Source organism: Pygoscelis adeliae, unplaced genomic scaffold, assembly GCF_000699105.1.
Source record: "Pygoscelis adeliae isolate BGI_AS28 unplaced genomic scaffold, ASM69910v1 Scaffold156, whole genome shotgun sequence".
NCBI classification, from domain to species: Eukaryota; Metazoa; Chordata; class Aves; order Sphenisciformes; family Spheniscidae; genus Pygoscelis; species Pygoscelis adeliae.
In genome coordinates this window covers 3,550,592-3,572,790 of record NW_008825016.1, presented here as the reverse complement: position 1 = coordinate 3,572,790, position 22,199 = coordinate 3,550,592, and the positions used below count along the sequence as shown (strand labels likewise).

At 37.7% G+C, this 22,199-nt stretch overlaps 2 protein-coding genes across 3 annotated transcripts in view; one reads left to right on the top strand and one right to left on the bottom strand.

Annotated features, from left to right (window-relative positions):
• EDAR (ectodysplasin A receptor) overlaps positions 1–4,157 on the top strand; it is a 24,931-nt gene extending 20,774 nt beyond the window's left edge. For both annotated transcript variants that reach the window (XM_009326259.1, XM_009326260.1), the window contains exons 10-11: positions 2,352–2,412; positions 3,838–4,157. In XM_009326259.1, the coding sequence (XP_009324534.1) occupies positions 2,352–2,412; positions 3,838–4,157 (381 nt within the window). The remainder of the gene's footprint in view (positions 1–2,351; positions 2,413–3,837) is intronic.
• A 12,146-nt stretch (positions 4,158–16,303) lies between these two features.
• CCDC138 (coiled-coil domain containing 138) overlaps positions 16,304–22,199 on the bottom strand; it is a 36,724-nt gene continuing 30,828 nt past the window's right edge. The window contains exons 12-13 of the mRNA XM_009326297.1: positions 17,610–17,748; positions 16,304–16,475 (exon numbers count right to left, since the gene is read on the bottom strand). Coding sequence (XP_009324572.1) covers positions 16,304–16,475; positions 17,610–17,748 — 311 coding nt within the window. The remainder of the gene's footprint in view (positions 16,476–17,609; positions 17,749–22,199) is intronic.

The window sequence follows — 22,199 nt, the reverse complement described above, 5'->3', positions numbered from 1 at the left end:
TTCACTTGGAGTATTTCAAGGCATAGTTAAGGCCACGCCTCACCCACACAACTTTTTAGTTTATATTAACATGAAACTATCCTTAAAAAGAAAGTGTCTGCTCAGATATTCTTTATGTTTTTAGTACTTCAAGAATAATTTAAAAATGGCAATACCGAGGGCAAAATCGCATCATTAATAGCAAACATCATATAGCTTTTAAGGACAAAAAAGTTTGAAAATGCATCTTTTCATGTTTTAATTGTTGGGGTGGTTCAGATCAAACTTTCTAAAATAGCTCATTTTTCAGCTGAGACCAGACACACAAAGTCTCAACACGAGAGAAATGTTTTTCTAGTTGTAGACAGTTATGACCATCTGAAAATAAATTACTACTCCAATGCTCACATTTGAAAATTCAGTTTTCTGAGGTCTTTCTAAATATCCAACTTTATCATACTTCTGTATGCGCTGGCTTGTAATTGGGTAATACAAGTTGGGTATGCATGAAATCAGAACGTTTAATAATAAGTGGCTTCCCTTCTAAAGACTATATGTAATGCATAAATTCTCCAGAGTGATTTAGATAGATAGCTCGTAAGCACATCTGAAGCATGAACTATTTCTTCCAGATCTTCTGTTCTAATATACTCCTCCTGGCTGAAGCCTGCTGACAAGGCTGAAGACAAAGTTTTCGATGAAAGTGCAGACTACATCAAGATCCTCTGCTCCATACCTAAGATTTCACAATTAAGCCAGTTGCCAGAAGTTAGAAAAGAAGTCATTTGCTTCAGGCTGGAGATTAAGTAACATTTCTAGCACAGGAAAGAGCCTTAAGTAGCTGTTGGATGAGGGTAAAGAAAGTTGAATGCCTGCTCTTATCCAAGCCTGCTCCTTCCTCATTAAAACAAAAACCATTATGCAATGAGCTACCACATGGAGGATCGTCAGGCTCAACTTGACCTGCTTGCTTTCATCATAAGCTTTACAAATCCCCCATCTTCTGGCTCTGGTAAAAAGAGCATCCTGCATAATTCTTCATGGGCATGGAATTATTTAACCTCCCTCCTTCCCTAAAAATGAGAGGAGAATGAAAATAAGCATCCAATAGTTTGCTTAGGAGGAGTTTTAATAAATCCTATTAAAAGAAAATTTTCTGTTTACAAGGTTCTGAAACAGCTAATCCAAGCCTACAATAGCAACACAACCAATTAAGCACATGTGAATTATACCAAGAATATGTGAACGACAATCGATGTCTGCATTGCATTGCCCTGCCATACAGCGTACTTGCACAGCGTCTGCGCCTGCGAGGCAGGCTTCATTCGGGTGGAGCAGCCACTTTGTGGTCTCCAGCTGCGAGTCTATTAATCCAAGTTATTGATGTGCCTTGCCCTTTAGAGCCCAATAAAATGAGGAAAATCCTTCCACAAAACAAAATAGTGAAAGCAGAGCTTTTTTCTAGCCCGGTTTGCAGCGGAAAGTGGCAAATTTGTGGAGATAATGCTAGAGTCCTATCAAAAAGACAGCTTTTTGGAAAGCTCAGTCCTGAGGAGAGCAGGCAGAGGGATGACTATTCCAGTCCCTGAGAACTCATGACATTTTGACATTTGTTTTCACTCCACATTGGATCCAAAGCCAAACCTTGAGAATATTTTTGCTAAATGAAACAATATCAAAAGGTCCATTTTCAGCTTGGAAAACCTCAGGTTTTCAGTCTGAGTTTCTTTCTTGTCAAAAATGACTAGAGCGCCCTGGACCTCAGATTTTACCTGTCCAACGCTTCGCTGATTTTTTTTCTTTATCTATCTGTAAAATGTTTCAGGTTCAATCAGGCAGTATATCATGGAAGAAAATACATTTAATTAGTAACGCACTAAGCAGTTCCATGTCAAATGACAGAAAGGAAGATCCCCTCCTCTATAGTCCTCTTAGATTACTGGAAGAAGGCAATTTCAGTCTGAATTTAATTCCTTGTGGCCAGTCCTGCCCTGGTTTACTTGGACATCCCTGCATTAATTGCCTGCGTGCGTGGTATTGAATTTCTCTTCATTGTCGGGAGTTTGCTTCAGTCTGAAAAAGAGATAAAATATACAAACACTTGGAGCAGAAAAGTAATTGATCTAAAAAAAAGACTAGAAGATGGAAAGAAAGATCTCTAGCAGTGGAAAGTGAAATCAGAAATAGGTTTGTGCTTCATGGAATAATTGCTGTGTCCTTTTCTTTGAGTCCTCAAAAGGGACCCTTGAGGACATTATGCGGTAATGCCCAGCGCCATGAAATGAGGATCTCCCACAGGTTTTTCACTGCTGTCTGCTAATTGTTTACTCCCATGACTGAAAAATTAATGAAATAAAAATCTTCTCATTTAGATTCAAAGTCGAAGGAAAAAGATACTTGACGTGTATGCTAACGTATGCGACGTTGCAGAAGGTGAGTGTACAAAACTTGCACCTATACTAACAGCACAAAATTAGATCACAGGCGTTTGCTATAGAATAAGAAAGGCCTTATGGCCTTCCAATGGAAAGGAGAAAGTCCCAATCCAGAAAAGACACTCTGTCGGCAGAGTTGTACTCACTTGCCAGGAAGCAGCGTGGTGCCCTGACCCCAGAGCTGCCCGGGCTGGGCTGGGGCCGGAGCGCGCCACAGCTTCTCTCCAGGCGTGTGCACGGCCTTCCTTCCTGCGGAGAGCAGGGAGGGTGGTGTTGGGTCGTGTTGGGACACGCACACAGACCAAGTTGCAGAGAAGCACTCTCGCATTCCCCATCTAGAGGAAACCTGTTTGATTTATTTGTTTAGTCCCTTGGATAACAGATAGAAATTAGTTCCAAATATGAAAGTGTGATTTGGGGAGGGTCAGGACTGTGTTTCGGACACAAGTCTCGACCTACTCTGCTTCTCTAAATGCTGTCCCACTTCTCACGACAAAAAGTGGAGTTTCCAAGTCAGTCACTGTTTTAAGTGTTTTAACCCTCTTTACCCCTTGCCTACCTGCCCTGTTTTGGCAGAAGAGACATGAATTAATTTCCCTGCAGAACAGAAGACATGTCTGCATTTACTCCCCCCACACACACACACTTTGTGTGCATGTGTGTGCGTGTGCTTTGGAGTTTTCTGTGGTTCAGGGAGGTCTATCTCCCACCAAATTACTGCTGTTGAGTATGAAGCAGGAAAACTACAGAAGCCAAAGACTGGTTTTGGAACAATGCTGTAGCTGATTCTCTCTTCTATTCTGTGACCCTGAATACACAGAAAAAATGTCCAGGAAAAAATAGCTTTCTCCCCACAGGATGAATGTTAAATCCTCTCTGGAGATTCAGTGATAGCAATGACAATCGAGCACTTGCAGGGACTTTCATCCTTGCAAGCATCTGGCATCATTGCTTCACCTCCTCACATTCCTACAAGGGCAACTTTCAGTTACAGAGATGTTACAGCAGCTGCTGGTGACAGACTCAGGGAAGGGTCAGAGCTGTCTCTTGAGCTCAAACACTGTGCCTGACGTGCAGAGGTGTATTAATGGAGCCGCTCCCTAGGGATATGGTTGCAATATACTTTTTCTAACAGATAGTAAAGTGTTGAAGGAAGGGGCAGTGCCATGGGAAGTCATACAACCCATCTAATACTTCTTTCCCAGACAACTTTTTACCCTAATTATTGTACCCTACTGTCACTAGGAAGAATTAATTTGGTAATATACAGTAATAACTTTGGAGTTAGACATTGACTATGACTTAAAGACTTTAGCTGTCCTTATTGCTAACAGTATATACTATAGTACTTTAATGAGTGTCTTGAATAGTCAAGACTCGTGCGCAGAGCCATCTGACAATAAACACCTCACTCACTTTGCAGGTCTGAGCCCTACGGAGCTGCCCTTTGATTGCCTGGAGAAGACCAGCCGAATGCTCAGCTCGACCTACAACACAGAAAAAGCCATAGTGAAAACGTGGCGCCACCTTGCCGAGAGCTTTGGACTGAAGAGAGATGAGATAGGTGGTATGACAGATGGCATGCAGCTATTTGATCGCATCAGCACAGCAGGTTACAGCATCCCAGAACTGCTAACCAAACTGGTGCAAATCGAGCGGTTGGATGCTGTGGAGTCCTTGTGTGCGGATATTCTGGAGTGGGCACAAGCAATGCCTGCTCCTGAACCAGCAGGGACATCCTGACACGCCTGCCTGGGACCCGCGCTTCCACATCACCTGCAGGAACCATGATTCCAGCAAGCACCATGTCAAAGACTTCGGACAAAAGACCATTGATGTTTCTTCTACGTAATCGCTCCCGATAACCAACGGGAAGCTATTCTCTTTGACTTCTAAAAAAAGTGAAGTTACACATCGACCAAAACAAGAGCAGAAATCTCCCAAGAAGCTTGGTATGAAACATGTCATTAAACCAAACGATCACGTTAAACAGTTACTGATAAGAAGTGGACACACAAACATCCACTTTGCGGTCTGTGTATGTGCGCAGATAAGCCTGCTGATACCCTTCCTGCCTGGCCTTCAGGAAAGCCATTGAATTGCTCTCTGAAAATATTCCTGTCTCTTAGGGCTTCTTTGTTCAACGGTTTCATAGTTAGTCAAAAGCAGTACCACAGCTACGGTATCAATTAATACTCGAGGCACGTACATTTCTGTCGGCTCTAACACATTTAATATGTAACCAGTTTCATTTTCTATACTTACTATGGGTTTGTTGAATCTAGAAGTATGTGCATAGGTGTATATACACAGTCCTCAGATTAACTAACTATACTATATGAAAAAAGAGCCAGCATAATTTACAGATTGAAGTGCTTCAAAACGCTGTACATAATGCACGTAAATGCATTCTTGCTCCATACTGACATTTCAGAAATTGTAAATTCAAACTGCTGACTTGCTGAGGACAAGCTGGTCAGCGAGCGGGCAGTAAAAGCTGGCAGTCACTCCTTGTAAGTTGAGAGCAACAAGTTCTTCTCTTCTTTGCCGTTACAAAATAAGAAGCAATGAAAACAGCTTGTCCGCTACCACGAAAAATGTATTTTTCCAGTAGTGACATCTATATATCAAATTATATTCCAAGCAGAGCAATTTCAGACAACAGTGGTGCACATTTGACACTAAGAGCAAAACCAGTAGATTTGTTTAGAGGCACTTGAAATGCAGCGGAAAAGTGTTTTTTAAATGCTGTACTCTTGTAAACGTAGACCATAAGCACAGAATCCGTGGGTGAAAACCAACTCCTCTGGAAGGTTAAGTATTATTGTGAGTTTGTGTACAACAAAAATTGACCTTATTTTTTCCTTTTAACTAATCTCTGATTTTCGTGGTTAAAAGTCCTCTAAAACTTGTTCAGACCACAAATCAGTACCTGTTCAGACCACAAATCAGTACCTGTTACCAAACCTATTTGCTTAGTTTATAGCTAAAATGAGTGATGACAGATTTCAACAAGCGCAACCACTAAATTAAGAGTGTCAGTTACAAAGCAATACTTTTTAAATTCCAAAATGCATGACTGAACAAAATGCTATAAAAAATATTAACTATTACCCTGAAGTTAACAGCCAGTATTCCATCGCTTAGTAACTAGATCTTATCTATGATAGTATCATAATTGTGCGGAACATTTAGTATCACCCTTTAACGTCTATATCTAGTATCTTTTCAGCACTTGATTTGTATAGCAGAGGAAGTACATACTGCAATAGAAAACCTATCCCTCTCATTATTCTTCCTCCACCATTTCTTTCGTATCATAACACATGCTTCATTAATTTGCATATGCCAAATTCAATGAGAATGTTGACTTTTATTTTAAAGAAGCAGCAAGCTGCATTTATTTGAACATTTAACTAACTAATTGATGTTTAATTTAGGGGTGAAATTCTTGCTGTCTTGAAATCAATGACAAATTCATACAGATTTCAACAGGCTTCAATAAGATTTCTAGATCTGCTGTCAACTCAGCCATCTTCAACAGGATTTTCAAGACCCTGAATTTGCAGTTTAGTACTATTGCTACCAGGACAAAAAAGGGAAAGAAAGAGAAAGAAAACGGAAAGATTCTATTTTCCTTGTGCCAGTGTGTAACTACAGTGTTATTGAGTGGACTGCCTCCTATATTTCATGTGTCATTTAATAGTACACACCATTTATTTGTTTAAAAGAAGATACAGGAATTCTCTTTTTTATGTTTATTGGGCCATGAAAAGTTAGGGTCTTGAAATCGATGGTGCCAATGTGAACACAGACTATTTAACATTATTTTATTTAGTATACAGTATTTTTATTGTTACACAAAAGATGTACAGGAATGAAAAAATTTCCTGTAGATCTTGCCAAAGCTTACTTTCTAATAATTTTTTTTAATGCTGTATATATAACTTATTATATTGTAAAGTATGAACATAAAATATGCCAATAAAAGGAAGAGGTCAAGCACAGTTGTATTAGCCATTTCTTTGATTAAATCATATATTGCCTTATGAATCTGTAATGAAATGAGTTAGCCAAGGGCTAGCAGGCACATTCCTGCGGTATGGGAGTGTCTAGGTAACATATGTGAAGGAATCTTTGCATTCCTGTAGGATACTGCTTCTCTGCATCACACTTTGCAAACTTTTGAAGCAGAAACCATTCTTCCTTTGTCAACATAGTTTTGGTTCAATATTTCACCTTATAGGTACTACGAAAATGCCAAACTCCTAGTAACTCCTTGGAGAAACCGTTTGTAAGTTATTATGTATATACTGAGAGCTGGCGCAGACTGTGAGGCTGGTGAGTAATCTCACAGTAGCAATACTCTCTCATTAACGTGTTTTCATTCTGCGTTCCTAAATTAGCAGTACTACACCACATTATCAGAGATCTTAACTGGCAGCTTTCACTGCATGACAGGATAATTATGTTCATCCGATCTTAGGCTGTACTGGTGAGACCGCCAGCAGAACTGCTAGCTTCTACAAAAAACAGAGCACCGAGTTGCATTTCCCCCAGACCCTGGTGACTAAGCTAAGACATTCGGAGTTTTTCATGCAGATCAAACATTTTTTAAATGGAAGAAACACTGTCCTACTTTAAAAACAGTTTGGGATTTTGTTTATTCAGATTCATTTGTTGGTTTCAGCACGATGAATACGTTCTTGTTCCACCAATGATTGAAGGAGAGACAAGCTCCAGAAACTGCAGCAAAAGCTTTGAGTTTGCCAGATGGTTGGGAGGAACTGATGTTCTGAGTTTCACTTTACTGTTTTTTTACTCCCCGCACTATATGTGCAGGAGTTAACATAGCGTGAAGCACACTCCAACAGGCGCTGCTGCATCCAAACAAATTGCTGTCTGAAAGGCTCGAGCATTCTCTGCTTTAATGTGCTTATGGACAGCCACCCAAAGGAGAAACTTTGGCTTCTTCGGTTTAACTTGACAAAGCACAAACTCAGATCTGCCTAAAATACCCACGTCCTTCCACTGTGCAAAATAATGAAGCAAAACACAGAAATATCAAAAACAAACCACCTGACAGCTTCTGTGGGATGTCGTCTTTGTTTCAATTTTTCCTTCTTTTTTTTTTTTTCAGTGTTTAATTCATGTGCAGTGCTTCCAGGACACTGGGATGTACCTGTGCAACTACAGGTGTCTGCAGTGAGATTCATCTTGCGCTAAAGCAGACATCTAAAATAATCAAGACAGGTTGCATCCTCAAACCATAGGCTATAGTGTCTCTAGACTATAAAGAGAACCTGGAGTGACAAGCTTTGATGCAAACATTTATTCTACAGTTGTCAAAGGTTAGATGAGTTGGCTCTTACCAAGTAGCCAATGAATTTCAGGCGTGTGACTGTATTTCAGCTCGGTAACATCTCTGAAATAGCTGCAGCCAGCAAGTGTAGAATGAAGATGAACGTGAAACTATTATAAATTATGTTAATTGGTGTTCTGTTTTGGGGAATTATTGGATCAGATGAATGCTTAAGGTGTACTTAAGGTTAATTTCTCTGGCATTGTGTAATAATGTCCTTAGTATTTACAGCAACTTCGGCTCATATAAGGTTAGAGTAAAGTTATGATTGACTCTGCTATCCTATATATGGTAAGGAATTTGCAACAAGATGTTAAAAAGAAGTTTCCGAATTTTCATGTAAGAACGTTAAAGATTTTAACCCGTTGCAGTGACTTTACCTCAAATGTAAGCACATTTCTTACCACACAATCTGAAACCAAATTCACTTCAACGATCCAGACTCTGAAGCAAACATAACCACCCTTGCTTAGAAGTGGCTCTTCACCTCTCTGGCAAGCAACTGATCAACTACAGACTGTCTCCTTCAGAGCAAAATATCAATCCTGCTTTCGGTGTGGAGAAGCCAATTTATATTTTTGCTTTTCGAAAAGACTTTTTCTTTCATCTCCTGACAGCACTTCTTTAGGAAACGCTCATTATCTTGGTCTGAACTTTTTAACGTAATGCGGAAAGACCAGACTGAACAGGGGGAAAAAATAGTTACTTACATTAGTGTATGTGCTCAGGTACAGTGGTTTTAACTTGACTAACCATAAAATGTCTTTACACAGCTACAGATTCACTTTGATCATCCCTGGAAGTTTGTTGTCTTACTCATCACAACAAATGCCACACAATCTAGGTGCGTCCTAGCGATAAAAAAAGATAACGAAACAATCACAGTTACGTTGCAGTATTGTATTCCTTTAAACGGCTGCCTTTTGACAGCAGTGGAAATGCCACTGTTTCACCTTGTCCTGATTGCCACAAAGGCTTTTCCTCTGGACAGAGGAAAAATTGTGCCTTCCTTCAGAGCAAAGGAGCATGCCGGCAGCAAGAGGGGCTTCAGGAAGGCAAGGTGGGAAAGGCTGGGAGGCAAAGTGAGAAAGCAGAGAGACTCTGCAGCACAGCAGGGAATGGGAGACCGCTGGTAAGGGCAGGGGCGGGTACAGGACAAGGCCTCAAATAGTTGTGACGTAAATTAGATGAATGTTTATGGGTATTAGGGGAGACACGCGGAATTTGCTGCAAACAGAAAGTTATTAGAGTTGGAATAAAATTTAAGACCCAACCCCTAAGGAAATGAGCGGGTCAGGGAGAAAATTATCGACAAGATAATTTATTTCCTTTTTGATGTGCTTTTTTTTTTTTTCTTAAAAGATAATTGTTCTTCTTTATACTCTGATAAAACCCAGCATTCAAGTTGAAAAGACCCTTTAAAGTCCTTGGAAATGATTACTTAAAATAAAAGATTTAAGAGATTCATACAAAGCTCTGGTCAACTCAAGGTTTTGCCGCAAGGACTTCTACAGCCCATGTCACGGCCATTATAAAAATAGCATTAGGGCTTTTTTCTTTTGTTTTATATCAGCAGGCCCTACTAGAGAGAGCACTTAACTGTGTCTACAGATAAACCTATTCCCAACTCTGTCACTAGCCTTTTGGGTGACTTTGTGGAAAGCTCCTCCCGGGCAAGATTAATACTTACTACCTTGCAAGACCTTTCCCACCTAATCCCAGCTTCCTAGCCTGACCAGTATCGTCCCAGTTTTTCCTTAGAGAAACTTGCCGGACTTTGCAGACTCGCTCTAATCTTAGGTTGAGGTCAGGAGCTGCCGTCTACATGGTGTTTGATACCTGATGGTCCCAGTCTGATGACATTAATAAAAAGAAATGACAGAGGTAAGATGGGCTGAAAAGGATGCGTCTCTGCTTTGCAGCATAAAGCAACAACAGCTGACCGCCTCCATATTCTATAATTTGGGATCATTAATCCATTATCCATGAACAAAAAGGTAATGTGAGCAAATGCCGAGCAGTATGGGTTGGAGGATGAGCTGAAAAGGCACGCCAGTTTCATTGCTCCCCGTTGAACTCAGAGTTTCATACGGTTTAGAAGTCCTGCTTTGTTATAAGGAGGTTGTAGTTAAGAGGTGGGAAAAAAACCTTACTGTTGCAGGTGAAAATCATAACCCAGAGGTAAACCAATGACTCCTGTATGCAGAAGTCGTTCTTCTGCAAGCAACCTCTATACTTCTCTGTGATAATGAAAAGCAAAGAGAGCTCATGCCCTTATTATGTATTGGATAGGCTTCCTATTGCATGTTCCAGTAAATATATTAATGTAAACAGGGTAAGAATGCACTATCTGTCTATATCTAGTTCTAGACACATATTATTGCATATATATTCTATCTCCCCTACACCCAAATAAGCTCTTTTGATTATTTATTGTGATATGATTTATAATGCATAGCACCTGTTACCTCAGGCATTAATTTATCACTATCAACCACTCTTCAAGGACAGAAAAATGTTGATTCCTTTTTGCCAGTGTTCTGTAAAACTAGACTGTCTGAATACTTATATTATGGAAGAATGATAAGAAGCCTTTGCACGCTCTGCTGCAGAAGACGTCAGTGATTAGCTGTTATACAGGTCACACACAGGCATCTCATTTGTCCAACACATTTTATTAAAAAAAAAAAGAGAGAATTCATTTTTTTATAGTTGGTGAGAGAGGCTGCTTTAAAAACGAGCTTGTAATAGGATTCAAATTAGTATTGCAAGACACTTCAGGAATACACAATGATTTTCCAATTTAATCCACCACATAGAAGTAAATGAAAAATCAGGAGGAGGTTACACTGAAGACCGATTAGTACAAAGACAACTGAAATGGGAAGGAAGTAGAGTTAGGCGTCTGTTTCTGGAATTTGGCCTTGGTGTGCAAGGCTGCCGTGAAAAAAAAAAATCAGTCACGCTTCAATGTGGAGGAGGACATCAAACTGCTACATTTTGGGAAGGACCATGGAACAGAGAAATTCTGTTTATTTGCATTTCTTATATAAATAGCTCTTGAATCCACATACTAGAATACTATTTCTTCTGAGGGACAAAAACCAGTCTGGCAACACTAGTTATCTCCGACCTTCTTCAAAGGCATACTGCTTTTCCAAAAAGCTGATGCCTGGGTGGAACATTATGCTCCTGTTGACCTCCTGTACCACATGATACTTTTTCATTCCTGTAAGTTGGACAGATTATTTTTAGTTCTTTTCTCCATAACTAACTGCACCGAGGATGCCATTTTATGGAGCTGAAGATGACCTTAAAGTAAACTAACAGGAATGTTATCCTATGCTGAGCTTTCGTAGCTACTCTTGTTAGCAGTATCCTGGCCGCTGAGTTTACAGCCCTTGCTTGTGTACGTCTACCAGAGCAGTTACTTACCATTAAGTTGCAGTGATCAGAGGCGTGTGGTATATTCAGGGAAATATTCCTTGGGATCATTCTAAATATCCTTTGGTGATGGGCACAGAGAGAATTGTTTTGGGAAAAGAAAAAATATATGGCTTCTCAGATCCCTTTTTCTCAGGTAATTCTCCCAGTGTGACTTTAGAGATCAGAATGTCTTGTGAGTTATGGCCTCTTAAATTTCAACTCGGGACCATTCACTCAAAAAAAGTAGCTACAAGCAAGTAAACCGTAAGTGGTTTTGTTCGAAGTTATCTCTTCTAGAAGTGATCAGGCAGTCATAAATATACTTGCTTTCAAAAATATGTGAAAACCAGAAGTCTAATAAACAGGAATGTTCCTAACCATGGTCAGAAGACGGCATTAAAGGCTTTCATCAGCCCAAAACGCACCTATTTTTGACAATGGCTGGTGGTGGTTTTGACACAGCACACTACCATTGTCAGTATAACACATAAAGGCGCCTTCGCCCATCACAGCGTTTCTCAGGGGGATGTCAAAGGTAGGATCACAACACTGCACAGCACTACTACTTTGGAAATATTTTTTGTGCATTTTAAGACCATGTGAGCATTGCATCATTAAGAGGAGCACAAGGGGTCACTGCTTTGCCACCGCAGTTCCTCTAACCATTTGGAAAGGGGAGGACTACCAAATTGTTTCATAGGTCAAATTTTCAGACTTTCTGGATGAAATTTAAATACGTTATCCTGGAGATAAATGCTTTCTATCAGACCATCAATCCCTGAAGCCGTAGAAGTCCTAGGTTAAAAATTCAGTGTATAAATTAAAGGATCCACTGTCGTAGCTCTGAATCAGGAGCTCTGCTTACAGCCCCTTTTAAATCTGGTCTGGTAAATTAAATCATATATTTTAGACATTGATGCTGATCATGAATAAAAGGTCTTCAAAAACACGTTGCCTTTAGCGTACCTTCACTTTTCAGGTTAATTTATCTGCTAGAAGAAATTTTTTCTCATAATATATTAAATTCAGTTATATAACATCAAAAAAGATGCAAGCCAGTCATCTTCAGGAGAACTGGAAGATAACTGTGAAATCCCGCTTTAAGAGACAGACCTTTTTTCAGCTGGTGAAAGTCACGAATATGAAGAAACAGAGCACAACCGTGCAGGCTGGGTAATGTTAGCCTACTTTACTTAGATCTGCCAAGCTTCTGCAAACACAACTGTCCCCTGTCCAGGGAACGATCTTTCTTACAGATTTGCCAAATCCAGACTTTGTAGATTGGGTCTGGAACATTGCCTTGCCCATTTATCAACAGGAAGCCTTCAATAGACAGCAAGGGCAATTACAATTCTACAATAGCTGGGTTTGTAAAAAAAAAAAAAAAAAAAAAATTCTTTCTCTTCGAGTTTGGTAGCCTTTTCTGGGGTGAAAACTATGCTAACATAAGCAGGTGTGGTAGCCTTGTTGACTTTCCCAGTGAGGACTCCCACAGCTGTTCCCAAAACCAGCAACATAAAATTGTGTGTCAATTCTTTATCTTCCTTTATAGTGACAGGTTGCGACTACCAGAAACTTCTTTCTTTGTTTCACGCCAGCGATGGCAGTTAATCGTTTCTGGAGACCTACATGCAAGCAAGACATGGCAGATCGTAGCTAGTTTGAAGCTACATGTTCTGACTGATCAGCTGGCTGCTGCCAGAAAGTGTGAGTCCCTGTCTTTCTTTTAAGTGCAAGTATTCATAAGGTCCCTCTCTTCTCCTCAAATTCTCTAAAAAAAAAGGTTGAAAATTAATATTCTCTTGCCTGCTGCCAAATCTGGCCAGAGGTGGCTGGCATATTCAAAATAGCGTATCCCTTTTCAGGAACGCAGAGAGAGAGTGATCACATAAACCATGTTTCCTTAGGGAATTGGGAACCGCGGGAAATAGCTGGAGTTACAATTAGCTTTTTCAAATGTCTCTTGTTTTAGATAGTCTTCTGAGAGAAGGATAAAGCAGCTGAAATTCATGCTCCTATTACAGTACCCAAACGCTGCAAAAGCAGAAAACCCCCAGGAAATTCTAGATTCCAGACTATATAAAGAGATGCCCAAAGTGCGGCCAACTCGACAGAAATCTGTCCTTCCCAAACCCAACCCAACCCAACTCCACAAAAGACAGCAGGGAATGCCACCAACTTCCCTCCGTTCCCCTTCCCGCCAGAGGCTGCCAAGGTCACGCAGGGGAACGATAACAGGATGGGGATGTTTGAGCAAGGTCATAACAGGGACTGGTGTGGACAACCGGGGTGGGCTGGCCCACAAGACTGATGTTCAAGACAGTGCAACAAGCAGGTGCGTGCAAAATTTGACATACCAAATGTTTAGAAGCGGAAATACAGAAATAACTGTGATTTTGGTACGATACTTATCCTGGTACCTACTTCTGCCTGTTCATGACAAAGCCAAGCTAGGTTATCTACGCTTCTAAGGTAGACACCATTATTACGTCGCTTAGTTACTTTAGATACTCAATTACAAACTGAAGCAGAATAGAGCTAAATCTCCATTCAGTTTATTATTTCTGATCATTTCAGTTCCATTTTTGGTAGACTGACATTTTATTTTCCTTGAAGTCTCTGATCCTGAAACCATATTGTTGTGAGACAATCTTTTCACTTGTATTTATAGTCCGCACGTCCCATAAAACCATGTGCGTTTAAAGATGCAATCCAACGCAAACTGAAAATCTGATGGCAAATAAAATCAATTCCAAATTCATCATTGTTTTACCTTTCTAGATATAAGCAGGCTTCATAAATATTTCTGCATTAACAGGATTAATTAGCAATAAATTTGGGAAAAAACATGGCATGGTTTATATTCTTTAAAGATCTTCACTGAAAGGTTTTATGACCAGGTACTGAGGAACTACTGTAAGTTGTCTCTCCACAACCAGCTTCAAAAAAATTCACTTCTACTATCGCAAGTCTAGCCTCCACATGACTCTACCAGAGTGTATTTGTGGCTTTCATTTTTTACCCAAGAGTTATTACCCCGAGTCAAAAATCACATGCACGTTTTGGAACTTTACTATAGCTTTTTTATTTATAGAAGTATCTATTCTTCACAAGGCACTTCATATTCATTTGCATAGTTCATTTATTTCTTTATTTCTGATACTTTGTTTACCGTAATATGAATATGAAATCAAGAACTTGTATTTTTCTTCACAGCTCAGCTAAAATTTACTTAAGATCAAAATCATTAGTCTCATCCTTAGTTCATAAATCAATTTAATTACATTAACATTTAACAGATTCAAAAAACTTTTTTTTTTTTTCATTTTAACAGAAACATCCTAGATCATAAGAACTTGAAACCAACAGTGATTCATCTTTTCAGACTGCAAACACTACTGCATATAAATCACAAGGGACCAACAGTGAAAGCTACACCATGCTCTGCGCGCCTCTGTTACCCCACTACCTTTGCCATTATGAGATGAACACATTGTGTTAAACTGGTACCACACGGAAGATTAGCAGATGAGCAAACAACAGCGATGAAGGCCGAAAGCCGAGAGCACAACCAACGTTCCTGTGGATATAGGAACCCTATCAACTTCCTATAGATTTTTTGGCTATTAATTTTCTAGTATTTTTAATGACCAAGCCGACGGAGCAGCACAAGGGGAGTGGGAACACACTTCCTAAGTAAGAGGATTTTGTCTCCAGCCAGAGGTATATGCAAGCTTTTGCGCTGCTGGTAAATCCGACAGAAAACCAAAACTACGGACGAAGAAATACTTATTCCAAAACATAATCCGTTGTCAGCAAAAGCTTTTAGCTATGATTAGGGTTATTTAAAAATTACCCAGAATTGGTTTCCTACCCAAAGAGTCCACACTGCTTGCTCTCTCCTCCAGACACACTCGGTGCCAAATCTGGTGTAGACTCCTTTTCATAGGAAAGCTTGTCAGAAATGTAAGTCAAATTGCTAGCAAAATATTTGCCGTTAGAATTCAACTTCAAAGACTCAGTTCAAAGACTTCTGGTAAAAAATACAAAGGAAAACCAAGAAAAAATGTACGAAAATGAGAAGTAAACCTCTCTGAAGTTTTGTACTGACTGCCAGGGTTAGTCAAAGACTAACATACAGCAGATCTTTAAATTTTAACTGCAGTTTCAATTTTACAATTAGAGAGTTTCAGTAGTTACAGTACAAATCAGAAATCAGAAATGGAAGAATAAGTTGAATTTTTAAAAAGTGTCCTATTTCCTATGTGTAAGGAATTCTGAACACCGAACTGTGGCAGACAAAAAATATATTAATCACACTCAGAAAAGAAATGTGGGTACTAAGAGACCAAATGAGGATTGTACTGCAAATTAATATAAAATACAGCAGAAATAATAAAATATAATAATTTTACATCAGGGATTACTATTGCCAGGCATTTTAAGAAATGTTTTTATTTACATTTTCAGAGATATTACAACCCAAAGTTACACTAGAAATTAATACAAAGCAGGATAAAATACCAAATGTTGCATAAATACAGGAAGAGATCAAACAAACACTAAGACATCCTGAAATCAAAACAACAACAAAATTTTTCATTCAAGACATCTAGTTATGTTAAATCAAACCCTGGTTTTAATCATTAAAGCTGTAATTATCTCAAAAGATAATTTGATAAGATACCTGCCTGTTACCTAGCAACCATAAAATAAATAAATGAATTCATAAAACTCTCTGAAGAGTCAAAGGTAGCTAAGATTCATACCTGTAAAGAAAGGTTGGTATTTCTGATCTGCTTACTCAGGGCATCCAATTCCTTAGATCACACGAGTCATTCAGAACAGCAGCATTATTTCACTTCTTTAAAAAGTATTGAAGAAAGCCATTTAGCATATTACGCAAGTTTTCTTTTTCCTTTTTATGAATAAGGGAAATATCAATGACATTCCACATGATACAGAGTAACTTATACAGTACTGAGGTTCTGCTTAATTTATTTTTATAGAAAACAGTAAAAAAAAAAAAAAATCCAAATTTCAAGTAACATAGGCAGTTGGTGTAAATTACACAGAACAATAATTAGATCGAAAGATAGTGCTAGGGACTTGTGCTTAGACTGGAGGTAAGAGAGTTACTCCTCGACAATCCCAAATTCAACAGAATTGAATTGAGGTTTACATAGAGGAAAGCATGATCTGGATTTGTAGTCCTATGTAGTTCTTGGATCATTTGGTGAAGTGTAAACAATTCAAACATCTTCTTATTGCTTCTGCAAAAGATTTTACATAAAATAATTGTCAATTGAAAATTGAGAGATTTCATCTAAACACTAAAGATTCTACAGAAATTTTTTTTTTTTAATGAAGAAAAATGTGCATTATATTGGGAGCTTCCTATAATTCTTCTGCGTTGCATACAATGTCTCTAAGCAGAAGGTTATCAATGTGCGGTGAGAAAAATCTAGGCAAAAATCACCAAAAACTATCATTTCACTTGAGCAAGGGGTATTTACATGTAGTATAATGAAAACTCAAGGCAAGGCTATCACAGGGTTTCACTAATGTGAAATAAGATTCCAGAAACAATAAATGAAAAAAATTAAATAACTAGGATTTCTGAGCAAATTTTACTTTTAGTATATTTCCAATGTAAGTTATGATTTACATTAGATTATTTTATAGGAAAACATATTTTTTTTCCTAGAGTTCAATTTTGTTGCAAATAAAGTCAAATGAAAACCTCAGTTTTGTCAACAACTTCAAGTCTAATGTAAAAAATGGCTTGGTTTAGATATCTGCTTTTATAAATGAAACAATCCCATTAAGTAATGCACCAATGAAACTCAGCAGCACATTACTACTGATATGATGAAGACCTTTGTTACGATAAACTAATAACCAGCAAGCAACGGGAAAATATTTTATAAAGATTAACATTCCCAAAAGGGCTTAAACGGCTCAAGACTTTAAATTTTGTTCTTGAAGGAAATAAAAACCAATGAAACTTCAATGCAAGTCACAGACGAGGCTAAATTTTCAAAGGAGATTACCACCAAGTACCGAGTCAAACTGAAGGTCAAGGGGAAAGAAAAGAAAGGTTCTCTTCTAAGCATTCTTGTCATCTGCATACATAAGGAATATTTCCTCTTTAGGCTAGATTGTGGGTTTTTGTTTAGTTTGTATTCTGTAAATTAACTGGATTTATAAGCAAATTTACTCTTGTCTTACACATCTGTGACACAAAGAGTTTAAATTTAACTGCTAACGGAGAAAGTCCAGCATTGTCCACGGTAGAGCAAATAAACAGCAGAACAGAGATGAGTTTTTGAAAAAGGAGAAAGATAAAGGTCCCGAAGTGTGCTGATCTAATAATAACTAACAGAATAATGGTAGTAAAGGATTACTTTATTCTGGAGAGTTTTTGCAGTATAACACAGAGCTTTTCCAAAATCTGAATATCTAGCTTAGAACTTCGAAGCAATACAGAGCAAGTACGGAAGAAGGATTCATTACTGCAGGCTTCCAGGAAAGGCTGTAAGGAACCTGTAAAACAAAATAATTAAAAAACTGTATCACAGAGCTCTGTGAAGGGAAAAGCTATTGATACCTTGAGAGGGCTTTAAATGCCTCATGTTGTGCAACAATTAGAACAATGAAATAATTCAGTTTATGCTGGGCACGTGATGCAAAACTCAGGTAAAATTAGGAACTGAAAAAATGCAAGTTCCTAAGAGTTCTGACATTACCAACCCTTGTATTAAAACAAGGCCTATTCCCTTGAGAACAAAGGAAAACAGGAAACAGAACCATTTTAAACTCAAATAAAAATTCTTACCTTGAACATGTTTATTCAATGATCATTTATCACAGTTCTTTCCTTTTGATCAAGTGAGGGGAACATTAAGCCATGCAAAGAGACTCACAAGGAAATATTTTAAGCTGCTGCAAATCACATGGACTGGGATAGTACATGAAGAAGCTAATGTGATGCCTGACAGCCTTTCATTATCAAAATACCGTCACTGTACTCTGTTTCAAGACAGGCAAAATAATAATTGAGAGGTAAAAGTAAGAGCTGGATAAGAACACTTAAATACTGACAAAACTCCCTTAAAATAGTGGATGAATTTTTAAGTCACATTGTATAACATTACCCTCTATCCTGTTCCCCAAAATCTAATCACTTCAGAGTAAGGTTAAATCTGTTCCCTCATTATCTCATTCTTGGTTCTGATATTACAGATTAATTTATAGCAAAACATAAAGAAAATAAGTAACAACAGATTTTTTTTAAAAAATTAAGTCTTTCATATAGCATAGGCCATTTGCATTAGAAGAATACAGATGTGAGGAAAATATTCTAATGTTTACATAATGTTAAAAATATTTAATGTTACACTTAATAAGAAACGGCAATATGCAAACTAAAGCACAAACCAATGAACATAGACATTAAAAAAATTCTTCGCACATACACTGAATACTGTAATTTATGAATAGGATGTCAAGATGCTTTTATCAGTTCAAAGAGGGCTGGATGTATCTTTTGGCCAAAATTTTCCCTTTCCTTGTCCAAGGACATACAATTTATTAAATACAACAAGTAGCCTTGGAGTGAATTCAAGGTTTTAATTTATTTCAGGAGGCCTACTGATACAAAATCAGAAGAAACGCTACAGAAAACTGTTTGGAATAGGGCTTTAAAAAAAAATCCACTTGGCAATTAAAGTCAGCTTGAGAGCCTAAACAACTAATTTTCTCAGAGCTGGGCATTTATACTGAATATTCAACATGGACCCAGGAATTCCTAGACCTTACTCTTAGGAAGAAGATCTTTCAAAACCTGTATTTTTTGCAAAACAATAGCATGTCATTTGACTACACCAACAAATGACCCAGTGTCACACACCCCCCCATGCTGAGTACATCTTATCATGCATTATACTATACAGTGAAGTCAACGAGATTCGTGGGCCTTTGCTGGTTTACACTGTCAGAAGAAGAGACCGAGAAATAGCAAATGCCTTTAGCACAGATCAGAGAAGCTATGGCTACATGTAATCTTTCCTCTCTTCTCAGTGGAGGTGCTTCTGGCAGAATTGACTTAAAAGGCTGGATTCAACAGGCCGAATCCACAAAATATGTAACGGAATGTGTGGATGGACACTATACAGATGCAGGATAATAGACTTTGGTAGCAAGGGGCCAACCTTGCAGCAATAAAAAGCAAAATGACAACTGATGTACTATGAAGTTTGGAAAAGGCAGGCAGATGTTTTGTGGTTTGCACAGCTGAAGTGTACTCTGTTCTTTACCCAAAGCAACACAAAACAATAATTATTCCAAGAGACATACATTATCAAGGCAATAAATGGTTATAAATTAATTTTTCTGTTTACTTCCACTTCCATGTTTCTTGCATTCTTTCTACCATGTTCAATCGACCTATGGTTTTATGCATATTCTCCTCTCCCTTTTAGTAGTATTTCTAGTTACAATTTGCTGTCTCAAAATTGTAACAGTAATAAATATAAAACTAGAATGAAAGTAAAGTAGAAATGTAAGCAGTAATCAGTAAAAAATATACTAAAAATGATAAGTACACATATATTTTTATTCTCTGTCAGTAAAGATACTATTTCTCATTTTATTTTAGCTTATGGTCTTCAGTTAAGGATAGAATGCTATAACTGAAGAGATGCATTAAGTACCATTGACAGCTTCTAAGACAATAAAAATATCATGGATACTGGAATAGTGAACTACAACTGCATTTCTGTAGATGTGCAGATACCACAATACATTAAAAGCAAATGAATTGAAGACTGGAAGTTACAGGAGAATTCCTAAAAGGAACAAAGAAAAGGGCACAGCCTCCTTAAGATGAAAAATAAGGTTCATGCTGAAAAAATACATTTTATACGTGTGCATAAATACATATTTATACAAAACAGATACATATAAAGAAACCATTTACCAGATATGTTTGAATTGACCTGAAAATGCCTTTTTATCAAATATCACAAGGGACCAGTAGAATGCCGATTTCACAACAAGAACAAAAGATGAGAAGAATATATTCTCTAAGGAAAATTTAACTCGGGAATGGGGGCTTACTCTAATGTACAACTCAATAGGTAACAGAACTGAACAAATTTGTCAGGAATTCAACAAGAGAAGTCACTGTTGACTGCATTCTGCCCTTGGCGTGTACAAACACAGTCCCCAAGATACAGTTACTCAGAGCATACCACTTTTAATATTTCTTTTAATACTTCTCTACTTTTGCTGCAGAAAGTATTATTTTTCAGAAATTGTGACATCAAAAACTCAGGGCTATCTGTCAATTACAGCAAGTAGAAAATCCTTTGATGGGTTCAGAATATGTGCTGAACTGAGTGATACATAACTGACATACACTCAAGATTCAAGACTCTTTATTGAGCCACTGCTCTCTACGACAGAACTTTGAATTTATTAAATACATCCAGCAGTGTATTAAACCTGGAAAAAGAATTAACCCAGAATTCACTTCTGGTATGATGGTATCATGCCCTAGTGAGTCTAACTTGTTAAAATCCACGAGAAGAGGCAACAAAACTACAACAGAAACAGCAAATAAGCAAAGCCCAATGAACACAATCCTACCATCTAAGGAGCACTTTGTATCAAAACATTTCTATCACTTAAGAGTGTTTGAAGTAAAAATTTCTATACAGATAGCAACAAGAGATAAGCTTCTCTAAAGCAAGAAAAATCTAGGACTAAAAATTACGTGATCACTCAGGAGCTACAACTTTATAGAAATTCTTCTACAATTTGCTAGAGTTCCTACAAATGTCTGCCTATTCCCAAGAAACAGAAACAATCCTATCGATCTGCACGGCACCATTGATGAAGTCTGTTTTAACAATAAAAACTCGCACAGTATCTCTTACTTAGCAAAGATGTTTATGAGAAAGGTAAGAAGAGAAAAGTGTAAATGAATGTGTGAGAACACTGACATTCAAGAAGTAAATTAAGAAAGGTTTTTCTTCTTTCTATTGCCTGTTAAAACAACAAATAGGTTTAGAAACCTCTCATTTAACGTGACTTCTGACACAGCTGAACTCTGATTCATGAGAGATCTGAAGGTAACAAGACTGCTGGGATGAAGAGGGCGGTCCTACAATTTATTACTATAAATATCCTTAAATAGCCATAAAATGCTTTACATTCCTTTTCTGCAGGGGTAAACAAATACCATATTCAGCTGATCTGGACATTTCTTTGCTGCCTTGCTCTTACTGGTTCCTTAAAAATATTTAATTTAAAAAAAAAAATACACACACACATATATATATGCTATAAGAATGTTTTGACTGTGAAGCTTACAAACCAACATAAACGATATGCATTACTTTTAAGACAGAAGGATTTTTACTATAAAACAGAAAAGCCAAAGTGGAAATAATTTCTAAAGTTTTGCAAAGTTCAATTATGTGAAAGCAAACTGATTAAGGCACACATTTAAATGGACTTTTTGTACACTGCTTATATATTAATGTCAGATAAGCTTTTGCAGAATATATTCTAAGTAATCAGAAAATGTACAAAACAAGCATATAATTTAAATGCATGTCTAGCTGATGAACTAAAAGAATATAAGCTTCACTTTTTAAAATATTTTGGTGGTTTAGTTCTGCACAGATTTTGTTTTTATTAACTATTTTAGAAAAATGAAATTGGAATCCATCTTGACAGGGCTTTGGCACAATTTAAAATAATCTGCAAAAGCCTCCACTGGTATCCTTAAAAACTGCAGTATGTTGTAGTTGCATTAGCTTTACTTGATTGGTAGACTGCAATGAACAATGAGCAATTTATCACTGTTGACAGAATTTATCTGAAATTTACCCTCAAAGTAATCAGTCACTCACAGCATAAAATCTCACCAGCTATAGTTCTGAAAATTCTGTTTCATACCTAAAGCTGTGCCACCTCAGAAAATGAAG